The sequence below is a fragment of the Buteo buteo genome, chromosome 2 (assembly GCF_964188355.1).
Source record: "Buteo buteo chromosome 2, bButBut1.hap1.1, whole genome shotgun sequence".
NCBI classification, from domain to species: domain Eukaryota; kingdom Metazoa; phylum Chordata; class Aves; order Accipitriformes; family Accipitridae; genus Buteo; species Buteo buteo.
This window is the reverse complement of record NC_134172.1, coordinates 3,872,638-3,899,658: the sequence shown is the minus strand read 5'-3', so window position 1 is coordinate 3,899,658 and position 27,021 is coordinate 3,872,638. Positions and strand designations below refer to the sequence as shown.

Here is a 27,021-nt window from a genome sequence, read left to right as displayed (position 1 = left end):
GTTACCACTTGGTTATCTTTATGCACACATGAATAGATGAATCGACTCTCCCCAGGGTATACCCCCGAGAGTGCTGGCTGCTGTATAATAGACAACACAGCCCTGAACGGAGGTGGGCTGTTCTGAGATAGCCCTCAGCTAACTGGCCACAGATCTAACAGGACTACAGCTACTGATTTCCAATGACCGACAGACTAAGTCAGTTATTAAGTGTGTCTCTAAGTGGGCAATAGTCCCCCCCCCATGACATGGGAGTGGGTGAGGATACATGGAAAGCATCCTAAGGGGATGCAGTGTAGCAGGATCACTCCCTCCTGTATGAGATTTTAGAACAAGAAAGGCGAATGCAGGAATTATATCTATGTCAGGCTGAACAAGAAAGTGTCCAGTGTAGGGCTATTAATTAGGATTTGTAGTTGCAATAAAGAATTGCTTTTCTTGGCTTCTCAGGCGAGTTTTACTAACAGGCAGGCAATAACCAGATCAGATGAGATACTCTCCTCCAGGAGAGAGATGAGCAGTCGATAAATCCCATTCTACAGAGGCATATGCTGAGAATAAGGGTCTCCAGCGCAAGGCTGAGCTGGTTGAGATAGCACACTTAGGTTCCTCTGGCTCACCAGTCCTCCTGGGCTTGTAACAGCAGTGATAGCAGAGGGAATAACATGAGGCAAAGAGGGGCAAAGCCCAAGTTCTCCTATGAACTGTGCCTCTAACAAATCACTTGCTCAGCTGGTGTCTAAGATTAGCTCCTTCTGGCAGCTCCAGCAGATGCAGCTGCTGGCTAAATTTAGATCCTTAGTGAATGGGTTATTTTCTCTCCCGGAGTATCCAAGTCAGGAGGGCAGTGCAGAGTCACTGGGCTTTGCCATGTGAGTCACCCACTTTGACACTGGGAGGTGGCCAACTCTGTTTGTCCTCCCGGGCAGCCAGGGACCTGAGCTGAGCCACCCACGGAGACAGAGCCTGTGGTCCGACAGCTCAGGGTGGCTTCAGCTGTGGCGGAGAAAAGCTGGATTTTACCCTGGAAGGAAGCACATCATGTCATAGCTGGTTTGGTGGTAAAGAGTAAATCTGAAATAATGGAGGTGCCAAGAAACATCTACCAAAGGTCCATCAGTAGACCTGTGTTAAAAAGAGATATGCCTGGCAGCTGAAGGAGTTTTTTGGGATGTGACTAGAGATGCCACCGAGGCACAATACCTGCCCTTACTTCCAACATTTTTGGTCAGGCTCCCAGAAATAAAACCAACATGGCTTCTAACTCAAAAACTACAAGTTTGATGGCGGTAGGCTCGTGATATTTCAGCAGTACAAAGGTGGAGTCAAAGTAAAGGTGAATATGAATCGAGCTGCAGCCAAACCTCCAATCTGGTGATGCCACTAAGGTGGGTTTCTGTTAAACTCAACCATGTCTTGTGTCACTGTTAGGTGTGGGAGGTGAGGACCTGCAAACAGATGCTTGTGTCTCTCAGCTCTGATGGCAGGGCATTGCCCAGGGTGTCACCTTCATTACAGCAGCATAACAGTGATAAGTGGCAGGCACCATAGATGTCCAACATTTATTTACTACATATATAAATGACATTTATCAGGGACTTCACAAATTACTTTGGCAGAGCTGAAAGCTGGCCAGGAACCAATCCTGTTTCATCCACAAAGAAGCCAGAATACACCAGCACCAAGCATCTCGACTCACACTGCGAAGTGGTCCAGATTCTGCCCTCACCAGACATCGACATAACTCAGACGTAAGGCCACTGAAAGTTATTCTAAAGTGCAAGAGAGCCAGAGCTATTTTTCAGTTATTAACCCACCTTTTCCCCAAGGCACCGTGTTTCACACATGTACATTTATTCAATGCACTCCCTAGGCAGTGTCCCAAAGTCTGCTTCTCCGAGGAGGCTATCATGGGCTTTCCCTCCACCACCCAGCCCCAAGTCACTGCCCTTCATTCAGGGTCTTTCTCCTTTGGTTGTATATATGTGTGTGTACTCATTCAGCCATGCAGTCACGGGCTTAGGCTGTGCGCACCAAAAAGTCAGTTGAATAAAGAGATGGATGGCTGGAGATGAGAAAGAGTTGGCTACAGCATCTTCTGTTTCTCAGCCGTGGGCAGGAATGTGAGCTTAAACCTTTGTCCATGGTGTGCAAAAAACATGAGCGGGATTTGGTTTGAGTCCTAGGACATATATCAGTCACAGCAGGATAATCATGGTGGCCACATCGGTCTCAGACCCAACAGCAGAGGGCCCTTTGGGTATGAGTTGGGGCCTGGGGACCAAGCAGTTGTGAGCCATTTGTTGTAGTTCTTCAGCGTGCCCGCTCCCCAGGCGACCTGTACACGATGCGCGATGGCTGTGAAGCAGGTATGGCTCCCACACTCTCATTAACTATGCCTGATGTTGGCACTAAATCATTTTTTTCCCAGACATATAACGCTGAAGGGACCTGTTTTGCAGAGATTGTAACAGCTATCACTCTGCACCGCTGACAGTGGTAGGGAGATAATTACCCTTCAATTTGCCATTCCTGGTCCTCCTTCCCTTTGCTATAAAGACTGTACTATTTATTTATTAGCCTCTTGGTAGGTATAGATCGTGCTGAGCCATTTCACGGTCCTTACTGCACAACCATAAATGCTGAACACTTGACAGTGGATGCTGACTGTCTCTTCTAGTGAAAGAAACATGGGATGCTTGAGCTGGAAGCAACCTGGAGATAGTCTGCTCAGAGCAGGCTCAGCACCAGCTAATCCCTTTCTCACAGCTGTGTGTCTGATCGACCCTAAAACCTCCAACCGTTGGAGAGTCTCCTCTGGGAGACATGGGCTACAGGTCCTGCAGGAGAGCTGAGTGCTGGCGGACCAAGTGTTACGGGAAGCAGAGGGTGAAATCTCTAGACCTGCACAATGTCAAAGGGTCAGCAAAATGATGGGGATGGCTCTTTCTGGCATTAAAGAAATGTCCTGGGAGCCTACCTCAGCAGTCTGCCATGCATGGGGAGCCTGTGAAATGCCCACTGTGTCTTACAGAAAATCTTCCCTGCAGCAAGGGGGTGACCTGTGCTTTTCGAGTGACTTCTACATGGGTGAGCTACAGCAGTCCGATTGTCAGGAGTGCTTGGAGAGCCCCGGCCAGTGGCTGGAAGGGAGACGAGGCTTTGGGACAATCCTGCCGATGCCTCTCTCTAGTCCGCCTTTGCTTTGTCACACTTCTCCTCCTCGATGGCCAGGATGCGCTCACGCTCTTTGATCAGCTGCACTCCGCAGTATGTGATGAACCAGATGGACAAGGTGCTGACAGGGAAACCTAGAAGATGGAGGGAGACGTGGTCATTTTGTTGTTGCTGCTTGCCTAACAGGGCTAGCTCTTCTCCAGCACTGCTGCCTTTCAGGTGGTTTTGGGAGGTCCCACGGGTTCATGATGGCCAACGACATTTTGCGTTGTGGATCCAGCCCTACAGCTTCACTGAGAGAAGAGAGAAATTTCCAGCATCATGTTTTAGATGAAGCAGTGCCTGAGCTCACCAAAGCATCATGGACTGCGGCTTTTCTGGAGAAAAGGAAGCTGAAGGGAGACCTTATCTCTCTCTACAACTACCTGAAAGGAGGGTGTAGTGAGGTGGGGGTCAGGCTCTTCTCCCAAGTAACAAGCTATAGGATGAGAGGACATGGCCTCAAGTTGCGGCAGGGGAGGTTTAGATTGGATATTAGGAAAAAATTCTTTACTGAAAGGGTTGTCAAGCATTGGAACAGGCTGCCCAGGGAAGCGGTTGAGTCACCATCCCTGGAGGTATTCAAAAAGCGCGTAGACAAGGCACTTCAGGACGTGGTTTAGTGGGCATAGTTGACAGTTGGACTCGATGATCTCAAAGGTCTTTTTCAACCTAAATGATTCTATGATTCTAATGTGGAAACATGCTGGAGTGGCTTTGAGCACTGTCTTACCCTCAAAACTCCTTCTGCCCCCCAAGTTCAGACTTGGTGGTTGACTTTCTGCCCATTCAACCTGCCCATGTCCATCGTTGTTCAGCACTGTGACCTTCTGGAAGCTTTGTGCCCCGCTGATGCTAAGGATCAACCCCAGCCTTGTCCCGTCCCTAGTGGGTACACAGTGTACGCTCAGGGAAAAACATGTTTTTGTCAACTAGGTACGCGACTGAGAGCTCTCCCTCCACTTAGGAAAGGTCTGACGCCATTCGTAACCATGAGTCTGGTATCCACAGCAGAGGGGAGACACAGGCTTTGTACCTACTAAAACAGGACCTCTGAAATGAATAATGCAACCAGCAAAAGCCAGCTAGCTCAGCGGGCAGGCACTTCTGGCACACTGAGCCCAGCGCATCATATTATCCGTTTCCTATGCCAGCCCCCTCCCTCCCTGAGAGGGCCAGAGGACGTGGGCTCCCGATGGCTATTTATACCCTGGGCTGCTCAAGAAGACTTCAAAATAGTGCCACCATCTCCTGATTAGAAACGTACAGATAAGACTGTAGCAGGAGGGTTTGTACCTGTCACCTTCAGGTTGACGCAGGAGTAACTGCTGAAGGAGACGAGGTCGGACAAGTAAATCCCTTTCTCCAGCAAGGGGACCATATCGCAGCCAGGGACTCGGCCCACCTCGGTGGGTTGAATGTGACCTTAGCGTTGCGAGGAGTCCAGTTCACAGCGTCAGGCTGTGCTAGGAGCTCTACAAGAACCCCTGGAAGGCAGCTCGCACCCCGGAGAGCTCACACGAGAAGGGCAGGAGCTAAGAAACCACCGCCTGCGCCTTTTGAACAAGAATTAAGCACGTTGGGAGCAGTCACATAACAAGCCAATGGCCAGGCTACTTTGGACCCAAGAGGACTCGCCAGTCCCATTCCTCAGCTCTCCTACCAGTGGCCCCCCCATCAAGCCAAGGGTCCCTCGGTGGGGAAGGCTGGTAGCATCTTACCTGTCAGGAGGAGTCTCTTGGTCACCAGCAGTGCAAACTCCAGGCTGTTGAGGGCTAGGATGTTGTAGAGGACGATGGCCCAGAAATTTGCCGCCCCGAAAGCTGCCCTAATCCGCCGAGACATGGCCTCTGACATTTTGGCCTGCGGAGGGGAGAGGAGCAGAGAGTGAGGGAAAATGGGGCTGTAAGGAAAGGGGATGCACCGGTCCAACTCCGGCCAAACTCCAGCTGGGATCCCAGAGGGGTAGGCAAAAATTAGAGCAGCCTTTAGTGTCTCTGGGATGAAGAAACATAAGGACAAGGCAAAACTTCTGCTCTGCTGCTGGACTCAGATGCATGTGGGACTCCGGACTGGTGTTTCAAGGTCCCATGGGTAGGGTCAAGATGTTATACAGGGTTTCATGCTAATTATAATGCCTGTATATTGCTTTCTTCAACTATTGCCTGGGGTAAGCCATTCCTCAAGGCAGATGAATGCTGTTGTATACCAGGATTATTATTAGCCCTACGTGCAAATCACTCCCAGCTCCTGGTAGAAATTGTTTCTTAGGAATTAAAAAAAAAAAAAAAAAAAAAAAAGGAGCTGAAAACTAGTGACAGCAGCAGAGTGAAATTGTCACTGGCACATAATCCTCAGGAGCAGCTGCTGCGAGCGGAGCGGGGAAGTGGTTTATAGCAATCTTCAAAGAGCACGGTGAATCCCCAGGCCACTTAGTGCTGAGAACTGCAGTGCCGCAGGGAAGGAGATTTCCCTGCCTGCAAGTGCTGTAATCTGATTAGAAGTTCAACGAGGAGAGCAAACGGAAGGATTGCTCTCCAAAGTTTTTATTCAAAAGGGGTCTTTACTGAACCGGTTTAGGACCTCCAGACTTTAGGTTAAGCAAAACAAATAAAGAACATAATTGTTTCCAGAACGGAGTTTCGTAAGTTTTTCTTCCAATGTGTCCCCAAGGAACCTTCGTCCCAAACAGAGACAGGGCACTAAGCTTTGGACTGTTTGGAAAATAATTCATTCTAGTACCTAAACATTTGCTTTTATCAGAAATCAGATCAAAAACACTCAGAATGCCAAGATGTTTTGCAGAACAAGAAGAACAAATGATTTCCATATGGAAATGTATAAACATTTCCCCATGGACAGACCTCAGATTTTGTGTGCGTCTGTGGTACTTTGATGCCTCGTTGGGGCTGCATTCCTCGTTCATTTGGACCTCTGTTTTCCCTCTGAAAGCTCCAGACCCAACCTAAACTTCCCATGAAGCATCACAGGGGCAGGTGGGAATTTGCTCTGGGTGGGTGACACAGTGCATAAAATGAAAGGCTACAGAGCACCGGGACTGTGCTTCTCTTGCACAGCTAAGTAGCTGATCACAAGGATGCTAAAGGCCACAGGAGAGAGCTTCAGGTCTCCACACAGGAGGCCTGGACGTGTTGCTGCATGGCATCATCAGAGATGTTGCTCTTCAGTCTCAGCTGAAAGTGGATCCGACTTGTATGAACAAATTTGAGCTCCCTACAGCCATGGACATTTTCCAGCACCAGAGTTTGGTCCCGGACCCATTGACCTTCCCCTATCCACATGTAGCCCAGTTCCTCACCTCCAGTTTGGCAAAGGGCTCCTGCTGGAAGAACTTCTGCACCCAGAGCTCAAAGTTGAGGCCAAAGCAGTTGAAGACAGACCAGATGTAAACAATCTCGCAGGGCCCCAGCCACAGGGTGGTGACGGCAAAGGTGGCGATGGTGGCCACGAGCTCCTTCATGATGTTGTCGTGGTTCTCTCCAATGTGATCGTACACGTACCTAATGGCCAAGGAAAATGGTCGGTGCTCCCTGTAGCTAAGGAGACCCCTCCAGAGTCCCTTATCCCACGCTCACCCACCACAAGCTCCTCCCAGGCAGGTCAATCTAGAGCACCTCAGTGAGAAAAGGAGGAGGTTTTGGCTGAGACCTTCTAGCAATAAACCGATTTTTGCTGCAGTCCAGCTGCTCGTGGCTTGTGTTCCTCCCAAACCTATAGCTCCTTAAGGACAAAATACCACCCTTTGCCCCTCTTGCAGGTAAAAGGTTGATAAAACATGGGGATCTGTAAAGCTGCAGGCTATCATCTCAGACGTGCTGGTGCACAGGATTTCATCACAGAGCAGCCACCACCTTCAGTACAGGTTTGCTGGTGTGTACTCATGGCTGGAGACAGCTGAAGGGCTGAGGGAGATGTAGATGGAGCTCAGGCCACCCTTGTTACCCAGGATATGGGAGATCTGGGCTCAATTCCCCTTTCCTCCCGGTGGAATATGATCCTGATTCTTCTTCCCTTGAGGGAATGCTAAACCCACCAGACTTAAAGGGATTTCTGGGATAGGACTCTCTTATTCCCAACTTTGGGGGGTGGGGGTATGTGTTGCACATTGTGGTGATCAGTTCAATGGTCTTAGGGATAAACAGGCCAAATATGACTTTATGACTTCATGTTTCACCCAGAGGAGAGGACACCTCAGCTTTGGGATAAGCAGCATTTAATGCTTCATTGCTATGTGATGAAAGAGAAGACCCTGAACCAGACTAGAGACGGTTGATTAGACACTTACTTGCATAGCCAATCATTAATCCCTCTGTCAAAATGCCTACAACGCAGATGATAAAAAGCATGTTAAAACACACAACGTAATGACACTCTTCCATGCAGCAGTCAGCCAGAGAAGGCACCCAGACCCCGGGCGAGGTCCACCTACAACCTTTTTCACAGCAGTTCTCCATTCTCCTTCCTTGAACAGGTCCCACTATCGATGTGCCAGGTTACAACACCTCTCTCCTTATCTATTCCTTCCTGCCCAAGAACATTTCCCTGGGCTACGGCCAAGTCTAGACTATAGGTTCAGTATAGACTGTTCAGTGTAGGTAGTCTCCAATTCATAGGCCAGCTGCCCAGAAGCAGAGCCCAGACATCTTCCCCCCCCTTGCACATTTTGTGCAGGTCAAACATGCTGTCTCTCTCTCTCTGTTGATGCACGTGGGCTACTCACGTTTCTGCAAAGACGTAGAGCATGGTGATGCATTTTGGGGGCTGGGGTGGGTCCAAGTGGTCCAGTCTGGCAATGGTGTTGATGACCCCAAACATGACAGCAGCTTTCACCCAGTCGTACACCAAATTGGAGTAGGCCAGGCCAGCTGGAGCAAAAATGAGAGTCAAACAGGTGAAGAGGAACACGGAACGTATCACCTTCAGGGCTTTGGGGGACATCATGTCCCATGGGAGCATGTAGTCTATTGCAAGAAACATAACATCAAGAGGACAGTCTAATGCTGTCTTGGACCAGCAAAGCTTTTAAAACTAAATAGCTTTTTAAGAAGCTTGAACCAAAGGACAGTATCTTCTTGGGGTATTCAAGAGCAAACTGTTTATTGGTCTTGGTAGTCCAAGAAAGTCATACAGATCTCATTTCTTCCAGTGCAAGGTTGTTCCTTCCCTCTAAGGCTTGTTAATCTATGACAAACTCATCACAGTTCTCAACTCTGACCTCTGAGGTTTTACTGACAACTCCATCAAAATGCCCCCTTCCCCAACTCCTTGTGACCATAGATGTAATGTTGATGCTACAGCAGAGCCAGGGCCAGAAACTCTGTCTTGGAGAGGTGTCTGACACTGGAAGGCAAACCCTGCAGGAACAAACACCCAAAATTTCAAATTCCTATGGAAAGAGAAGCTAAAATGCCCCTGTCTTGGTGGGACTGAGCTCACAGATTAAGGACCACACGGTGCCTTGATGTGAGCAGTGCCTGAGCTCCTGCCGTAGACCAGGCAGATCTGGTCAATACAGTCAGCAGAGCCTGCAGAAGAGCTCAGCTCCCTCTGGAGTAACACATACGCTTGGTCAGTCCACCCAGGTCTCTTAGGACACCCTAAATCAATGCTAGTGCCATTCTAGCTGCATTAGGATTTTCTCCTGGCCTCCAGCTGCCACTCTGGAGAGACATGGGGCTCCTCCAGCCCCTGCCCGTGTGGATGTCAGATACCCTATGGCAACTCAAATGCTGCCATCAGACATGTATTTGGCCGGCTGAAATACTCCATCCAGATGCCGGCTGAATGCCAGGACTGCTACCGTTACTCATCCTGGGAGTTTGGTTTCTGGAGGTCTCTAGTCCAGCCCTGCTCAGAGAACGGCCAGCTTGAAATGGAGATCAGGTTGCTCTGGACATCATTGTGCATTTAAGCGTTGAATATGTCTAATTTTGGAGAATCTATAACCCCTCTGGGCCCCTGTTCCAGTGTTTGACCACTCTAGGAAAAAAATTCCTTACATGCAATCAGACTTTGCCTTGCTGCACCTTGTTTGCTGCGTCCTGCTTCTTCCCTGCCAGCCTCTGGAAGAGTTCACCTTCTCTACAACCCTCCCTTAGGCAGCTGAAGACAACAGCTACAACTGCCCTGTACAACCTACGCCCTGGGGCCATTTCAGTGGCTCACAACCACCCATAATGGGTAGCCACCTGTGAAGGCATCTGAGATACCAGGTGTACATCTTGCAACAGCATGGGGCTGATTTTTTGGAGGTGCTGAGCTCCCTTCCAGTCCAAAGGCAATGGGAATGGCTTGGTGCTCAGCCTCTTAAACCCCGAGCTAAACAATTTACACCGGGACCCTGTGAGAACGTCAGACCAACACCATCTGCTTTCCAGGGCTGTCAGCTCTATGCATTGTCAATGGGAAGAAGAGGGGCTTTACTCAAACCTGTCCAACGTGAGCACTGCCAAAGCCTGTCAATGGAGAAGGATGGAGATCTGAACCCCTCACCACTGCTCGGAAGCCGAGTACAGGTGTGAACGCGTCCAAGCACAGGCACTCACCCAAGGACCAGTCCGAGAGGCGGTTCATGAACTTCAGGTCGGAAGGGAGGGTGAGGATGTAGAAGAAGTGGAAGAAGATGTCCACAGCAATGATGGCCCCCACGTGGAGGAGGGCATGGACCCGGATATTCCTCAACTCGTCGTCTTTGCGTCTTAGCTCTCGGGTGCTCACCTGCCGGGATGGCAAACCAGGAAAGGGCTGAGCTGAGAGACAGGATGGGCAGCATGTCCCTGCATCCACAGAAACAGTCAAGGTCCAAACGAGGACTCAGCGTTCTCCTTTAGAAATCACACCATGGACTACACGGCCGAAATCGCCATTGATTAAGGAAGACCCAAGGGATTAGCTCAGGCAAACACATCCATGGGGAGCAGGACAACCACAACATCCCTCCAAGACCTCCACCTCAGCACTGAGCACGGCAGAAACGTGCCTCCTGGATCACCCTCCTAGCAAAGGCTGTTCCCATCGCTGGGGTTTCCAGCAGAGCAGGCACATGGTGTGACACAGCGGTGACAGGTCTGGCTGTATCTGAGGGACCCTAGGTGAAAACCATACCAACCAGGGAGCTGGGGTTTATGCTCTTTCTGCAGAGACGTGTTCAGAAAGACAAATTTCCTTAAGGGTGGCCCCTTGCACAGGTCACTGAGTGGGAGCAAATACCCACACGCAGAACATCGACAGGATGCCACAGCCTGTAGGAAAGGACATCTACATGCCCAGGAGAGGTTGGGAGCAGGGCTGGAATCCCACCTGACCGCTCTGCCAGGGCCAGATGCATATTTTTGGCCAGGGTCATTTGGGAGGAGGAGGACGAGGATGCCTGATGGTCCCTGGAGCTTCTGCTGCAGACACCAGCTGTAAACGAGAGGGAGAGCTGCTCAAGGGGCCATCCTGATTCGGCTGGGACCCGATCGATGGGGATTTCGTCTCTGCTGCGTCTTGTACAAACAGGGGCCGGGCTTTGCCTCCAGGAGCTGTCATGTCTCTGACCGTTGTAATACAAAAATCATCAGAGCAAGCTTTCAGGATTACACTGGGCAGACTGATGTCCTCGCTTCCCCGCATCGCCGTAAAAATTGCTGCTGTATTCAAAATCCTCTTATGTTTATTACTTTCCCTTTATTCTCTGCGAGAGGTGGGAGCTCTCCCAACATAATCCGCAGGCTGCCGCACCAGCCCCGTCATCAAATCCAGATGATTCCTGAGAATTAAAGCCTTTGCCAGATTTTTTTGTGTCTGTTATATGCCAAATGCTTCAAGGATACAAAGAGGCCACTGGACCCTGAGCTGGAGGAGAAGTTGAGGGAGGACAGGCTCAGGCATGGAGACGTGTGGGAAGACATGGAGCCCCTCCTTTCATAGAATCATTTAGGGTGGAAAAGACCTTTAAGATCATCGAGTCAAACCATAAGAAGTCTAACACTGCCAAGTCCACCACTAAACGATGTCCCTAAGTGCCACATCTACACGTCTTTTAAATACCCCCAGGGACGGTGACTCAACCCCTTCCCTGGGTAGCCTGTTCCAATGCTTGCCAACCCTTTTGGTGAGGAATTTTTTCCTAATATCCGATTTAAACCTCCCCGGTGCAATTAGAGAACGTGTCCTCTCGTCCTCATGTCTGCATGCGGTGGCAGCACTCCGCCACCATCCCCTTGAGGTCAGGGCTGTGTCCCCCACACTTCCAGCCCTAGAGAATTGAATTTGTTCCTTTCATCCTAGTAAGGAAGATGCTTTTCAGCTCAAATGGGGCTGGCCAAGCCCTGGCATAGATGAGTTCCCATCACGCGTGGGGGTACAAGGGCTCCACCAATACACAGCACCAGTAGGAGCCGAAGAGACAGATCCATTCCCTAACTGGGCCAGACTCCATCTGCCCGCTCCCATAACTGCTGTTGGGCAATTAGGAATTCACCTCTACAATTAGCTGCAGCTCCAGCAGTGCAGGGGGGCATCTAACCAGGAGGTGGCAGTGGTGGCCAGGCCAAGACAGGACCCCTGGCATGGGAAAGGGGTTGGGGACTTACTCCTTGTGCCTTTGGGGTGAGCATTTTAAGCAGCAGAGGGGGGAGAATTGCTCATTAAGTGGCTACAGACATCCTGGTTTGGGGCTGTGCAAAGGAGCAGGAAATAAACCCCCCTCCAGATCAAGCCTTGTAGGAGTGGTGGGAATTCAGGTCTTGGAGACGTGAGGACTTTAATGCCCTGATTTACAGTGTTAGGAGAAGCCAGGGCTGCCCGTGTCATAGGAAACACTGATGGAAACTGGAGAAGGAAGAGGAACATGGGGTGAGGAGGGCACCCCAGGGCCCTGTACCCCCTCTGGAGGGGCTTGGACAGCGGGGGCTGCTGGGGCCGTGCGTGCCTGGGCTTCAGCCCAGCAGGTAAGACACGACTGGAAAGATGAAGCCTTAGGATGAAACATTTCTTCCAGCAGCCTGGGGAGAAGAGCCCACCAGCAGCCTGGCCATCCCTGGTGCCTGTCCACTGAGAACGGGCTGCCGGTAGACTCAATGCACCACGAACATCCCTTATGGGTGATGCCAGCGCTGACCTTATGATCTTCAGTGTCAAATGCTCTAAAAGTCCTTTTAAACAGAACCTGCAAGACCCAAGGGATCTTGTTCCTTTCAACATGCAGCACGAGGTTGTTAAATCCCCAGGTGAATGAACCAGCAAGGAGCAGGACTCAGATCAGGGCTTATCCTGCTCACTGGAAGAAACAAGACCAGTGCAGACCTTTTATTAGGCAACCAGTACCAGCCCAAAGTTGGAGAGAAGGTGCTGGGCTGGGTGGGTCTTTGGTCTCCTCTGCACCAGGGAGGTTCTGGCTGCTCTCCCCTGCCCTGGGCTGGTTTTTCTTCTGAATTCACAAATGTTTTTCCATAATGCTCTTGCACCCAGATGTCAACTGGGGTCCAAAAATTCAGTGTAGCTGTTCTTCTTTAAAAGAAAACGGAGGGGTGATGGTGATCCTTACAGCACTGTTGTTGACCAAGCAAGAGGTCCCTCTCTTAGCGAGCACTACCAGTTTGCTTTGATGACCAAGGTCGATTACTGGTGTAAAAGGACATTGAGATGGGAAGAGTGAGGAGGCAGAGAGCGCTGCTGTTTTGCTTGATCTTTGGCCGTGAAACAGGCCCAGAGGTCAGCTGGTACCAGCCCAGGCTTCTGCTGATGTTTTCCAGTGCTGTTTAGACTCTTCTCTTCAAAAAGCTCCCTTGGTTGTACGTGATACAGGCAAAGACTTGGGGGGGCACCAGGGTATTTCACGGAGAGCAGAGGAATCCCTTTGCCAAAACACAGCCTTCCACTCAACCTTACTTATTTCTACAGAAATAACTTCATCTTAAGACACACAGACCATCCTGGAAATTCATGCTCCTTGGGTGAACCAGCCGGATGGAAATGGGAGACTGCCCTTGCTGTCACAGCCACCAGCACGTAGAGGTCCCATAGATGGGCACCACATGTCTGGCTCTCACCGTGGCCTCCCGGCTCCGCACAGTGGAGCGGCACGGAGCTGCTGGGGTGACAGCACGTGGAAACTGAGTCATGGAGCAGTGCAGTTGCCCGGTGAGGAAGGACATGAGCTGAACCCTCCCCTCCTCATCCCAGCGTGATGCTTTCACCACAGCAACGTCTTCTCTTCTGAACTGATCAGTGGAAATGGCCAAAAACCCAAAAGGGAAGATTAAAACCCCATCAGTTTATACCCCTCCCCACAAAAATCACAGCATCATTGCGCAGCCCAGACTATGGCCACAGACTCTAGATGACCGCGAGAAGCTCTACAACCATTTGCACCTTCACTGTGGGAAAAGGTGGGGGTTTATAGGGATTAAACCCAAGCAAAAAAATGCAGGGAGAGGTCTTCCTCCAGCCTGGCCTCAGGAGCACTCACCTGGGCATGGAACTGGTCAAACGTCATGACAGGCCCAAAAAAGAAGAACGGGAGGTAGAAGTTGTACTTGAGGAGGTCGAAGATGGAGTAGATGCCCTCTTTCCTCTCGGCGCTCTCGAGTGCAAAGCTCATGCAGCGCATGATGGTGAAGCCGCTTCCTCCATAGAAGAGGACATCTTGAAGATCAAAAGCTCCCGTTACAAACCCGCTCTGGATGAGAAACGAAGAGTTACCACCAGGAACGCGGTGTCATTTCTGTGCTCCCTCGCTTTGTGGAGGACATCACTCCTGGGGCAGCAGGCAAAGCCTCTAATGACTCTCTGACACCAATTGTCCCTGGAGCTAATAAGCCTTGCTGTTGGAAAGAAAAAAACTGGGGCTCGATTTCCCAGCTGGCTCCTGCATCTTGGAAAAGCCAGGAAGTGGTAGATCCTCTTGGCCATGTCTTCATCAAGCAGCTACGGGCCATGCAGGCTTTGGTCTGGGGTGGGAAGGTCACCCTGTCACGGGGACATAACCCTCCCCAGGGAGTGAAGAAAAGCCAGCACAAGGCTGATGGAGGCAGGGGAAATGCATTTTGGGAGGTAAGCAGCAGGCAGGGAGAGGCGGCACTGTCCTTTAGAGGGACTGAAGAGCTTTATAAGGCCCTTCCTGGGCTTCCCTCCACCCACCAGCGAGAGAAAGTCTTAACTGGGCAGAGACCTGAGATAGGCACGGGCATCACTGAACCCATCCCAGCACTGTGCTACAGATGGGGAAACTGAGGCACGAGGCAGGAACACGTCTTGCCTGGCTGACAAGCTGTTGCCTAAGCGGCAAGGACTTGGGTGTCCTGAGCTCTGGCCCAGCATGAAGCCACCAAAATCCCAGTGGGATTATTCCCAAACTCAGGGACGCAACAGTCCCCTCCCTCTCAAACCCTGTGGGAGCTCTGGCATAGCCAGGAGAAGCGCCCAGTGTTTGGGGGTTCCCCAGGAGCCCTCCTTGGGGGCAAACCCAAGGAGACAGACACAAGCGGGCTGGAAATGAGGCAGAGAGATGGTTCGAGACAGCACCTACCTGCCACGAACTGAATGGCTCCACCTTGAAGGAGGCGAGACAGCAGAGCCCGGCCACGTAGCAGAGCCACTTCTGCTTGGCCAGCGCGACCGAGTAGAGGACAAGGCAGTGGGAGAGGATGATCATCAGGTAGACGAGCCCCATGCTGCCCAGCACGGCCAAGATCCCGTAGAGCATGTACATCACAGCCCGGTGCTGCGAGAAGAGAATGGTCCAGACCCGTGGTCAGCTTGGTGAAAGCCCCAAGCCTGCTCGCCCTAATCTAGAACATCTCCCCATCCTAGAACAGCCCTCAAGCCCCCCTCCACAGAACCCAGGTCAACCTGGTGCTTTCAAACCCATCCCACCACATCCCTGCCTCACCTGCGGTACCGTCATGGAGCAGATCTTGCCGAAGAGGACGTGTCCCGAGAGGGCAAAGATGATGACGTTCCTGAACGAGGTGAACCACATCACCCACTCGAAATCGGCCACGTCCTGCGGGAGCAGCACCGGGCGCCTTACTGTCCCCAGCCATTGCACCCCTGACCCAACACCCGTCTGGAGGGGAAACCACACAACTTTCAAAGCCTTTTCTTCCCATTTTCCACCCAAGGGCTCCCGAGCACTTTAGCTTGGTCATAAAACCCCAGGAGAGACGTGCAGAGGTTTCTCGTCTCGGTGCACACAAAGCAGAGCATCCACGGCGCTGCGGGGCTGGTATTTTCCCGACTAGTTTGTTAGAGAGAAAAATACAAGTCACATGGACTTTGCAAAAGCGTGTCAGCAGCAGAAAAACCAGCTCTGCTTCTCCAGCAGTCAGCACCGACCATGTCGCCGGTAGCTAGAAAAGACCGAGTCCTTCCTCCGCTTACCATCTTCCTGCCGAAGTAGTGCCAGCCCGGCTTTATGCCGTCCCGAAAGGCCTTTCTGTTCATGCTGTCTGCAAAAAAAACAGAGTTATGGGGAAAGAAACAGCTCTGGGAAATTGGGTCCGGGTTTTGGCAAGGCAGGGAGCCTTCCTCAACGTGATGATGAGCCATCAGGGCTCAAACACCCTGTCCCAAAACTGCCTAATTCCCATAGACAATCATAGGAGTCAGAAACCTCAACTGTTTCTGCAAGAATTTCCAGCAAAGTCTTTTTGCAGCGCACATCCCAGAGACCTGTCGGCTGATCCCATGAAATTTTCAGGTTTTTGGGCTTCCAGACAAAAAATTTGGGAACCAGCCCTGTGTAGGCAGGGTGGTTGCCTGTTTTGGGGACTGGCTGGAGACCTGTGACGTACCACAGCCTATTGCCCTGAGCCATGGAAATGGGGAGAAGGAGGCAACCAGGCAAAAAAAAATCCTTTTGAACCTTGCAAAGGATTCCCAAGCTGTTCTCTGCAAAAATTAAAGCCAGGGATCTGCTGCTGGTATGGACAGCTGTAAAAGCAGCCACCTTCCATCCCTCCATCCTCATCATCCAGGGGATGCGATGGGGAGCGTTACCTCTGGATGCTTCGAAGATCCCGCTGCCGCTGTATACCACGGCGCACGTCACGATGAGAGCGTAAAACCCCAGTTCGTAGCTGGGGAGCATCGTTTTAACCCCCATGGCGGCAGGTTACTGCCCCAGCCGGTGCGGGGGATCCAGACCTGGGAAAAGGGAAGGAGAAGAGAGGAAAAAAAATCAGGGGTGAGAGCTCACCTTCCCTCCTACCCCTCCAGCACCCCAAATAATTGCTGCTGGTCCTCAGCAGCTCTGCTTTGCGGGTTTCTTTGAAGGCTGGTAGCTGAAGAGAAGAAGACCGTGACACCCAGGGCTGAACCCTGGGGCAAAATTCAGGCGCAGGCAGAGATTGCTGCTGAGCCCTGCTGCAAACCCCCGCCAGGAGCAAAGATTTGGGGGCAGCTCAGCCAGGTGCTCCTCAAAAAGGGCTCTTCCCAGAAAGTTGCATCCATCCCAACGTTCAGAGATGCTCCGGGGATGCCAGCTGCCCAGGATGGGGTCCCCTCCAACGTGGCTCTGATGTCCCGTCCCCCCCCAATTTCCTAATTGGATCCTTGGAGGGGATCCAGGAGAGAGCACGAAGACGCCTGTGCTGGGATGGCGATATTCCCCTGCCCTGGGCTGCTGCTCACCTTCTGCTGGGATTTTACCCAACCTTGAGCTCTCGGGGGGGGAATTTCCTAAAACCCCGTGGTCCCAAACTTTTCCCAGCCACAAGCCTTAAGACCCCGTAGGCACGGTTAAACCCCCCCCCCCCCCAGCCGCTCTGCCCAACATCAGTAGGGCTCGGGGGATGCTGACACCCAGCCCCGCAATTAACCCTGGGCTAATTACACCTGCTGAGGCTAATTAACCCCGACGCGACGTTGCCTTTCAGCCCTCCCCGAGCTCTGCAGCCTCCCGACTGGGTGTCCAGTTGCTAAAAACGCAATTTAGGGCTGGAAGAAGCTGTATACGGGGGGGGGGAAGGCATCCTCCTCCGGCACTGCCACCCACTCGTGAACATCCCCCGCGGGTGGGGGCACCCCGCGAACGGCGGAGCGCTTTGAAGGGAATAAGTAAGCGTAAATCTGGCTTTTAGGCAGCAATAAAAGGCGAGCCGGTCCCCTTCTGCTTTTGCATCTGCATCGCAAAGCTTTTGCCGTGGGTGCTTAGTTAATTTTTTTTCTTTTTTTTTTTTTTTTTAGGGGGGTTTATTGAGGTTTTTTAAGAGCTGGGGGGGGTCGTTGGCGCGCTGCCACCACCCTGCGGTCCCCTGCGGCGGGAGGGCACTCACAGAGGTGGCTTTAAAGAGCTTTTTTTTTTTTTTTTTTTCCTCCTTTCCACGCTTTTCAAGGCTTTATTTTTTTTTTTTTTTTTTTTTTGAGGGGGGGGGTTAGTTAAGGGTCCCTGGTTGACTCTGGGGACCCTGCGGTGGGTGAAGGGTGCTGGTGGGAAACCCCCTCGGATAATTTGAACTCCTGATCGCTCCCCAGTTGCCAAAGCAGGTGCATGGGGGGGGGTCCCCAGCCTCCCCCCCCAGGGGCAGCAGCATCCTCATCCCCCCCTATTTCTCCCTCCCACCGGACCCCCGGGCCGGGCGGTGGGAGCAAGGCAGAGGTGACAAAAAAAAAAAACCCTGGAGCAGTGGGAGCAGCGTGTCACCATCCCCGGTGTGACCCCCCCCTCCAGCCCCCCATCGCTCCCCGCTACTGACCTTGAGCCCCGGGACCACGGGTGGAGGTGGGCGAGGGTGCCGGGGGGGGGGATCCAGCGTCCAGCACCGCGATGGGGAGTGGTAGGAGAGGGGGGGGAAAAAAGAAAGGAAGGATTTTGGGAGCCGTTGGCTTGTCCTACAGCATCTCTCAGGCCAGCTTGGGGCAGGGGGGGGTGGGTGTATTTATTTTTTTTTTTTCCCCCCCACCTTGCCCCTGGAGGAAGTTTGGCCGGGAGTGGAGCGGAGCAGGCGGGAGGTATTTTTATTTTAGAGCAGCACTGCAGAGGGGGGCTGGTTCAGGAGCTGTCTGTCACGGCAGCTGCTGGAGAGGACCCACGCTGCCTGCCAAAACTCACCCCGGACCAGGGAGCACGACCCAGGGCTGCCCACGGGAGCTCCGGGGGGTTCAGCAGCCCCCACGCAGGGACCGACTCCATCTCGGGGTTGTTTCGGTCCCCCACTTTGAGCCCCGCAAAGGAGGGGGTTAGCCCCCATCACCTTGTGCGAGAGGGGAAACGGCTGTCGTTGCGTGGGGATGGGGAAACTGAGGCACAGAGCCAAAAAGGTGCGATCCCTCCCCGGCTCGGGGAAGTGTTTAAATCGGCGCCGGGCTCGGAGGGTGCAACATCTCTACAAACTGTCTTCGGGGTCTCCTTCTCAGTTTTTGGCATCTGCAGCCAAAAATGGGGAGAGGAAGGGGCTGGGTTGGGTCGCTGCCTCTGTTATTACGGAATATGTAAATACAAGTCGGCCAAGAAAAAGTCAACGCGGCATCAAGCCCGTCTCCGTGTCCCGCACCGAGCTCCTTCTACCAAACCCCTACCAGATTTGGGGAGAGCTCACCCTGGGACCGATGACCCCGAGCATCTCCTGAGCTGCCTGTAGGCTCAGGGGAGAGAACCAAGGCAGACGACCCCGGATTTTATAAATACCTCCACGGGTTGTCCTCTTTGGGGTGAAGAAAATCGTGTTTGGGGCTCCGGAGGGAGGATTTCCAGGATGGGCACCCCTCAGGTCAGCCCAGCTTTGCCCCGAACAAAAAAAGCTTTTTTTTTTAGCAGCGTTTTGAACTTGGTGTGCACAGAGGCTTTCCACAGAGAGCCTTGGCCGATGGCTGTACGGCCAACGGTTTCAGCACCTAATGAGCCACTTTTTAATTTGCAGCAGACGAGGCAGGATTTGGCTGCCTGCCCCTCGGATGCCCCAGAGCCCCAGGCTTCGTCCTGCTGCCGCAGCTCGGTCCCTGCCCAGGGACTTCAGCTTTTTAGACCTTGACATAATTGACTGGGTGCTTAGAGGCGAAGTAATTAAGAGATCGGTGCAGATAAGCGCAGCGACACAATTTGTCACGCTCCGAGCGCCTGTGGAGGGCAGAGGTTTATGGCCAGCCACGGCCATACGTCAAGGAGCCGCAGCAGGAGGGAAAATTGTGTCTGTCCCCCCCCCGCCAGCGGGTACAGACGGATGCATTGTATAGGAAGGTAATGTATAGATGGTATAGGAAGATAATGACCAAAGGGGTACCAGGGGGCTGACAAGTCCCCGTCACCCTCCCTGGCTCCCAAACCCGCTCACCCCTCCCCATCCTATTCCACGCAGCAACCAAAACCAACCCCAAAATCCTTTTCTCTGAGCGTTCACCATGTTGGAGGCACGATGGACCCCGTTGAGCGGCCACGGGGCTGGAGGCGATGGGGATTTTGTTTTCGGGTACGCGAGGGATGCTGGGGGGGGTCCAGGGAGTGGGTCCTGGAAGGCAGGAGGGTCACGGCCCCATGGTGCTGCTCTCCCAGGGCATTGGCACCCAGAAAGTTTTGGGCTGCTGATAGATTTTTATTTTATTGAATTTTTTTAATCCCGAGCAATTTGTGATCTTGCTGGATTGAAAGTGCAACATGGAGGGCTGGGCGGCGTTTTTTCATGAGGCTCTGGGAACTGTGGTGATAAAAATCATTTAGCTTTAATTTATGGATATTATTAAAATTAAAAAAAAAAAAATCCAACCCGCTCTTGATTTCTAATATAATAAGATTTATTTTTAATGTGACCAGCGTGCCTTCCTCAGCACAGGGGACGCCTCCGTGTTTTATTGCCCCAGTGCTGCTGCTTTATGACGAAGGGCTGTTTATAGCTTCGAGCTGATTTAAATGATAGTTTGTTTTTCAAACATTTGGCAGGTTGCTGGAAGTTGTGGCACACGAGCTGAGGCCGAGAAAGTGAGCGGGAAGGCGGTGGGGTTCAACGAAAGGCGCTCGGCTCCGTCCCAGCGAGACACGGCACAACCTGGAGATGTTTGATGGGGACACCAAAGGAGCCTCCTCCTGCCTGCTTGCTCCTGCCTTACGCTGCTGTCTCCCCGCTGCGGGAACAGCTCTTTATGGGATGAACTGGAAGGAGAGAGCGTTATAATAACCCGCATGGGTTGTTTTATACCGCCTTAGGTTACCTCATCGGGTTCCCCATGCAAACGTGTCATTGGGAACATGCCAACCCCACCAGGACCTCAGCAGGACGGCTCAGGAGAGGAGGGTGCGTGCCCCATCCATCCATCCATCCATCCATCCACGGTCACCCCCAGGACCCCTCTCAACACCCCCAGAACGGCTCTGCCCGTCCCCCACAGCAGCCATCAACCCCATCAAAGGTCCCAGGACCTCCTGCTGCCCTGGGGAAGGACTCTGAAGAAGGCTCCCACCACCTGGCAGGGACAACCCCGCGTCAGCTCAAAGCCCACTGCCTTCAGCTCCTCTCCTCGTGATCCTCTCCCGTTCCTGAAAAAAATGCCCCGATTAGGTCAACGTGGTGGAATGACCCCCCCGCCTCGCTGCCACGCAGCACCCCACGGATAAATATTCTCGCTGACGAACGAGCTGCTCTTAAAGCCCGGGACTTCACCCCCTGCCTGCAGATGGGTTTTGGAGCTGAAAGCGGAGACGCGTGGGGATTGAGGTGGCATTTGTTGAGCGAGGCCGCCCTGTCCCGCGGGAGCAGCCGGCTCCCGAGCAGGGCTCGGAGGGGAGAGGATGAGGGGAGAAACCCAATACCCCTCTTGGCTCAGTCGTGGCTTAATTTAGAGCACGGGGGCTCTGCTAAAGTGTTTTTCCATTTAAAGCTGAACCTCATTCCTTTTGTCATGCACGGGGCGAGGGCCCTGCAGCTTGCAGGGCAGTAGCAGCTGCTGGCTGCCGCTGCCGGAGGGGTTGGCAAAGCAATTTCCAATTTAGTTCCCCTTTGCCACTGGGTTCCTCCCCACTTCACCCATGGGAAGGACTGAAATCTGTCTCCTCCTCGCACCTCCATCCTGCTTTGGAGCCTCGGGGAGGGCACGAGCCACCCACGGCCCCAATCTACCGCTCTAAATCGGAGTCGTTACAGTGGGATCGGCTTTGACCTGCTGGTTGATCCTCTGCCACTTGGCCGAGCGGAGCCCAGGGCAGGGAGAGCTCGCCTGTGTCGATACTGTCTATATTTAACCATGCTAATGCAACTTAATTCACGTTACGGCCAGTTTGGAAAGCTGCACTCTTGCGATGCCTGATCGTCGCAGGTAGATGACTCGCGACAGGCCGAAAGGAAAACCGTGACAATTCATCAAAGGTCATTTATTCCCAGTGGTTCAGTTGTACTTTTAAAATCGGATGCATCTGTCAGGCACTTCATGGCTGCTTCGTGGAAGTGCTCTGCCCAGCTCCGGAGTAGAAGACAACATTTGGCTCAGCCCAAGTGTTTGGAGGACTCATATTCTTAGCATACATTAGCTAGAAGCTGGCCAAATCCTAAAAAGGAGTGTCTATAGCCTCAAATACTTGCAGCAAAATTAACCTTATGCTGTTCTTCACAGCTTAACTGTATCCACCAGCCTGTGCCAGCGGTGCTGAGCGTTGTCACCACCAGCCTGTCACCACCATTAGCTACAATGAGACTGAAAAAACTCAGAGCTTATCAAAAAGCAGCCTGTGATATGACTTTACACTGGATGAAGGCTCTGCCAGTGAGGAAATGCTGGGTACTTACACCCCTTTTATCTAGCAAAGAAAGGCATAACAATGACTGGCTGCAAACTGAAGCCAGAGAAATTCAAATGAGGATTGAAGCACGGGATTTTAATGGGCTGGTAATTATCCATGAGGACAAACTTCCAAGGAAAGCAGGGGGTTGTGGAGGTTTCAAATCAAGCCCAGCTACATCACTAAAAGATACGTTGTAGCTCAAACAGCACATCAAACGTGCTGAAGAGATTCCGTGGCTGAGGACCAGTGGTACGGGTTTTTGCAGGCAGTGAGAAAAATATTTTCACTATTTTTATTCCCTGAGTGATGGGTTGGAGGACATGGGGCTGCTGCAGCCAGATGAACTAGGGCTCCCGCTTCCAAGATCTGTCAGGGTTTCTTACATTCAGCAATGAAATGACATACACTGCAAGAAAATCGGTCTCATACCTTGAAAACTGGGAAGCAATTCCACAGGGAGAATTTGAAGGCAGGTCACTCTGTGGAAGTGCAGAGGGAATTTATTTCAAAACTAAGGTGAAAACAGAAGATCTGGACAATTTGGCCTGTATTCAGCGCCCCCCCCAACCTCCCGCTCTGTGATGGGAGACAGATTGCATGTTTCCATGAGAAACAGTTACTTACAGGTATGGGTTCTGTAAATAAACTATTTTATAGTGTCTTAGTTCCTTCTTTGTCAAGGCGTCTGGTGTTGCTCTGTGTGTGTTTGTGCAGAAAAAAAAATAAAACACTTCTGTGCAACCCCAAACAAGCATATGTTTAAAGAAATAAGTGTTACAGCACTTGAGGTTTGCACCATGTGCTAGCGACCCATATGAGCTCTGTAACATATAACACTCCCAGTTACTTATCTGTGTTTCATGGGTTGATTCATAGCCATTTTGCTGGAGAGTGGTATGATCTTCACTGCTTTGTCACGGGACAGGGGACAAACGCTGACGCTGTATTAGAAAGGATGGCAGATTGCCTCTCCCGTACTTAAGTGAAAATATTATTGATTCACACTTCTGTGTAAGCGAAATCAGAATCGCCAGCAGCAAGCTACCAGCCTGAATTTAGCAGCCACCACATAGCAAAATCTCCACACCTCTTGCCACAGCTCAGGCAGCTTTTCAGAGTGATGCCCTCACTACTTCAGGTCCTTAAAATATCTGTTGGAGGTGGGCTGATTTCTCCTCTTCTGTCTGCTCACTCTACCCCATGCTACATAATCATCAGGACAGAGTTGAACAGAAACAAACCGCAGCTCACTTGAACGAGACTGTGTCTCTCTCTCGACCCAGGATTTACAATTCCCCAAGTGTCGGGAGGAAAGGATTACGGGTTGCAAGATGCCTTTTCCTCTGACGCTACTGGCAGGGTGAGCAGGAGGAATTTGGCAGTGAACTGTTTTGGTCCTGCTTTTTTGCAGGAAAGTACCTGACAGCTTTGCTGAGATACAGGCCAGCGCTGGGGGAGCGGAGCAGGGCTCTTGGGTACAGGGAGGCTTAACCCTCAGCTCCGTGACCTCCTCCATCAGGGACTCGTGAACTGTTTGAAGACAGACATCTGAACCTAATCAGGAAAAAGACAGGGACGACACTACCCTCACCGCATCTGGACTAACTCCCACTCTGCTCTCTTTTTCACTCTGCCTTATCGCAGCGCAAGTGGAGTCGGGATGCAAGCCCCGTGCTGGGGAAGGGAGCAGCGGCTCGCCTGTCCACAAATCCACTTTGCACTGGTGGTGGCTGGGGTTAAAGTCTGACAAACTTCACGCTCACAAAAAGCAAAGCAGAAAAAGAAGAGCTTTCAAGACTTTCAACCGAGAAACAAAGCAGCACTATACAAAAATTACTAGCTCTCCATTTGCTTGTAATCCCCAAGGCTAGCTCTCTGCTGGCAGGCTGCATGTTAATGCCTTATTAGCTTGCACTTGGTGTTCTCACCATGCTGCAAGAGAAAAGGACAGAGATGCAAGTGTTTTCAGCATCTCCAGAAGTCCCACCACTACTGCGGTGAGGACCTGCCTGCGTTTTGTTAGCATTTCTTCCTAGCGAGAACAAGACCTGCTTGGTGGATGAATGCAGAGACCCAGAAATAGGAAATTCATCACCTGGATGGCAAGTATCTTATGGAATAAGCTGAATTTAAGGTAGGTCTGACTGATTGCAGGTGTAATCAGCACAGTCCACCTTTTCAGTGGAAACTCCACTGAGTATCAGAAAACTCTGCTGTTAATATGTTCAAGCAAAGAAACAGGTTGGAATGGTGCGTGGAGCCCCCCCAAAGTTCACTTGCAGCTATTCAGAGGCCAGGCTAATCCGCATGACAGAAAGCCTGAGGCAGACAGGTATCAGTGAGCCGATAAAAACAGAACTTTGTTCCTGGCACGGCTTTGGAAGGGAGCTGGCAAAACTTTTGTATAGCAAATTCCTTTATGAGCTGATAAAGGCAGCAGCATATTGAATATCGAGCCCTCTTGAGGAAAATTCTGTTGAAACTAGGGAGGTTTTGCCCAAAATCACACTGTGGAATTGCAGCTTCCTAAACTGCACCAACCTACAGCATGTGCAGTCTGTGAGCCAGCTGCTTCCTAACTCTTACTGACAGAATTTGCTGACATGCAAAACCTTCACTCTTTTTGTATTTCACCTCCATTTCTCATCCTCTTCTGCGAATGCTAAAGAAATGACACGATCTGAGGCTGCAAAACTACGCTGCCACTGCATTTCAATTCATGGGCACGATGCCTGGGCTCTCTCCCTGCTTTGCAGTCCAAAGGACTCTGAATATCTTGCTTAACTCGTCTCTTGTTTCTGCTGTCGAATGGCCTGTAAAAAGATATCCTTCACTTGGTCCATTGTGTCCTGATACAGTTTAAAGTCTTCCTCTTTCTTTCTCACAGTAGTCTCCAAAGCGGCTTTCAGAGCTTCGTTCTCATCCAGCTGGATCACAAGCCTACGAGGAAACAAAAGGAAAACTTTCATGTGAGTCGTGGAGCTTCAAAGCAAATTAGAACAGTGCTTCAGCTCTGGGGAAGAAAACACTGAAACACATGCTCTCTGGTAATTTTATGACAGGCATGAGAACGAGCAGACTTAACACTTGTTCCTTCTCTCTTTGAGGTAGAAAAGAGTATTAGATGACCAAGATACTTTTCAGATCTGTTTTGTTAAAGATTATAATTTTATTTTCACTAATAAGCTTGCAATCAACGCATAAGGAAAGAAAAAGGAAAAAAAAGGTGTCTTCCTTGCACGTGTTTTGTGCTGGTTAACATTTGCATTAGCTTGATATTTCTGGGTATCTGTATAGTTATTAGGAAATTTGTGTAGAATGGCATAGACAAGCTCAGACCAGAGGATCTGTGATTTCTACAGAGTTTGCTAGGTTTTATCTTCTGAGGAGCGGATGCAGGTAATATCACTCCTAAAAGGACAGCAATGAGTTTTAGCTGTTGTGAGTAACACTGCATGGAGGAAGGGAAACCATACCTTGTGCTCAGCTCCTCTATCTGTGATTCTAGAGGCAACTTGGAGAGCTGGGCTGCAGAGAGCTCCTTCCTATCGCTCACATTCAAGGTGAGTCTTGAGTGACTCGCAGACTGGCCTGTACATTTAATCACAAAATGGGGTTTTAGTAAAACAAGCAACCATTTTCACTTGGTAGCACACTGAGTGAATCTCAGGAAATAGTGAATAAATACTAAGGAATCTGTTCAGTTCTAGGCATATCCATGAAGATACTGTAACTATATAGGACAAGCTTTTATTTTAATCTCCTTTCAGCAAAATTAAAACATGATGAGTTTGCACTTCTGGGTTAAATGCAGTAATATGCTTACCTATTTAGAGAAGAAAAAAAAAACATCCAAAATATTTAAGTGGCCAAAACAATAGGTGATAGAAACAGTTGAAAACGATTATTTTAATGTTAATCTTGTCATTGTGTTTCACTTAAGATTATGGCAACTGTTGCTACCTGAATGCCTGTGATGATGTTTGTGTGTGGCACACACCACAACAGCTTTTGTAAAGCACTTTGATCCCCAGCATAAACACAACATTGGTTAAACGCAATAAAGCACTCAAAGAGGTTCTTCAAACTACGATTCTAAATCAGGAATTCTTTCCTAAATAAAGGCCTACCCAAAACATGCAGCATTGCTCCTGTCATTTCAAAGGGACACAAAAACTTTTTTCAGGGTTATAAATAAAATATAATTCAAATTTACTACTGGGATTGGAAAAGCAAAAAACTGTGAGTGACCAGTCGATCCCTACAATGGAAGAAGGCCCAGAGAAGACAGGCAAGGATGATGTACCCATGAAGCTCAGAAAGGAATGTAGAAAGTGACCATAGCTACCATAGAGGATGCTGAACTTATCCCAACACCAAGCAGAATGGAGGGTGGTCTTTGCTGTGGATAAACGGCTGAATCAGTTGAGTAAATGTAAATGGCCTTCTCTAAAATAATCATTGGAAAGTACTACCTACCTTGAGCCTGCTAGACCAACATGAGGGAAATGTGTATGTGGTTCAGGCCAACATAGGGTATAAAAATCAAAAAAACAGCCAAATGATCTTTGAAGAAAATAAAGACTTGAGATGGCTTCAACCCACATATTCCTTCCCAGCAAAACTGGGGACACACAGCATCGTGACAGCGAGCATCTAGGCTGGTAATGGGAATCATACCTGTGTTGCGATTCAACTGTACATTGCAATTCCTATATTGTGCTTGTGTTGTGATTTCAGTACATTGCTGTATCACTTTTCCAAATTTAAATCCCACATATTGTCAAATATCTTCAAATAAGTAAATTTGGTATTAAAACACTAAATCCTTCTCATGTGGAATATCTAAAAGAACCTGGTCAGAGAGTATTGGACTCTAACAAAAACATATGAGAAGAAAAGGCTATGTTGTATAACAAAGAAATGCTTTTGATCTTGAGGTTGTGTTTTACAGGGCTGAGGAAAACCTGCTGTTACTTACCTATTCTCCTCTGGGATTATTCTTTGCTAATTTGAAATTTGGATAAGATAGAAAAAAACCCGAAAACTGAAAAGCATGAATAATTTTAAAACACAACTGGGTTGTTTCTAGC

General features: G+C 50.5%; 2 protein-coding genes across 7 annotated transcripts in view; both read right to left on the bottom strand.

The window, feature by feature from the left end:
- Positions 1-1,549: 1,549 nt before the first annotated feature.
- On the bottom strand, positions 1,550-18,112 carry HHATL (hedgehog acyltransferase like). 2 transcript variants are annotated; one of them, XM_075044221.1, is made up of 12 exons: positions 17,919-18,112; positions 16,222-16,368; positions 15,604-15,671; positions 15,113-15,289; positions 14,750-14,944; positions 13,691-13,900; positions 9,783-9,954; positions 7,958-8,102; positions 7,523-7,558; positions 6,536-6,737; positions 4,938-5,079; positions 1,550-3,311 (listed from the first exon to the last, which is right to left on the bottom strand). In XM_075044221.1, the coding sequence occupies exons 2-12, from the start codon at positions 16,325-16,327 to the stop codon at positions 3,190-3,192; spliced, it is 1,575 nt and encodes a 524-aa protein (XP_074900322.1). In that variant the 5' UTR covers positions 16,328-16,368; positions 17,919-18,112; the 3' UTR covers positions 1,550-3,189. The 2 variants fall into 2 exon arrangements, with proteins under 2 accessions (XP_074900322.1, XP_074900329.1); XM_075044228.1 differs by having other exon boundaries at positions 15,113-15,226; positions 17,919-18,111.
- Positions 18,113-20,835: 2,723 nt separating this feature from the next.
- Positions 20,836-27,021, bottom strand: part of CCDC13 (coiled-coil domain containing 13) — a 36,484-nt gene continuing 30,298 nt past the window's right edge. For 3 of the 5 annotated variants that reach the window (XM_075044155.1, XM_075044164.1, XM_075044174.1), the window contains 2 exons: positions 25,405-25,519; positions 20,836-24,868 (listed from right to left, as the gene is read on the bottom strand). In XM_075044155.1, coding sequence (XP_074900256.1) covers positions 24,709-24,868; positions 25,405-25,519 — 275 coding nt within the window. In that variant the 3' untranslated portion in view covers positions 20,836-24,708. Of the gene's footprint in view, positions 24,869-25,404; positions 25,520-27,021 lie in introns of those variants that run through there. The other 2 variants (XM_075044185.1, XR_012652611.1) reach the window with 2 other exon arrangements.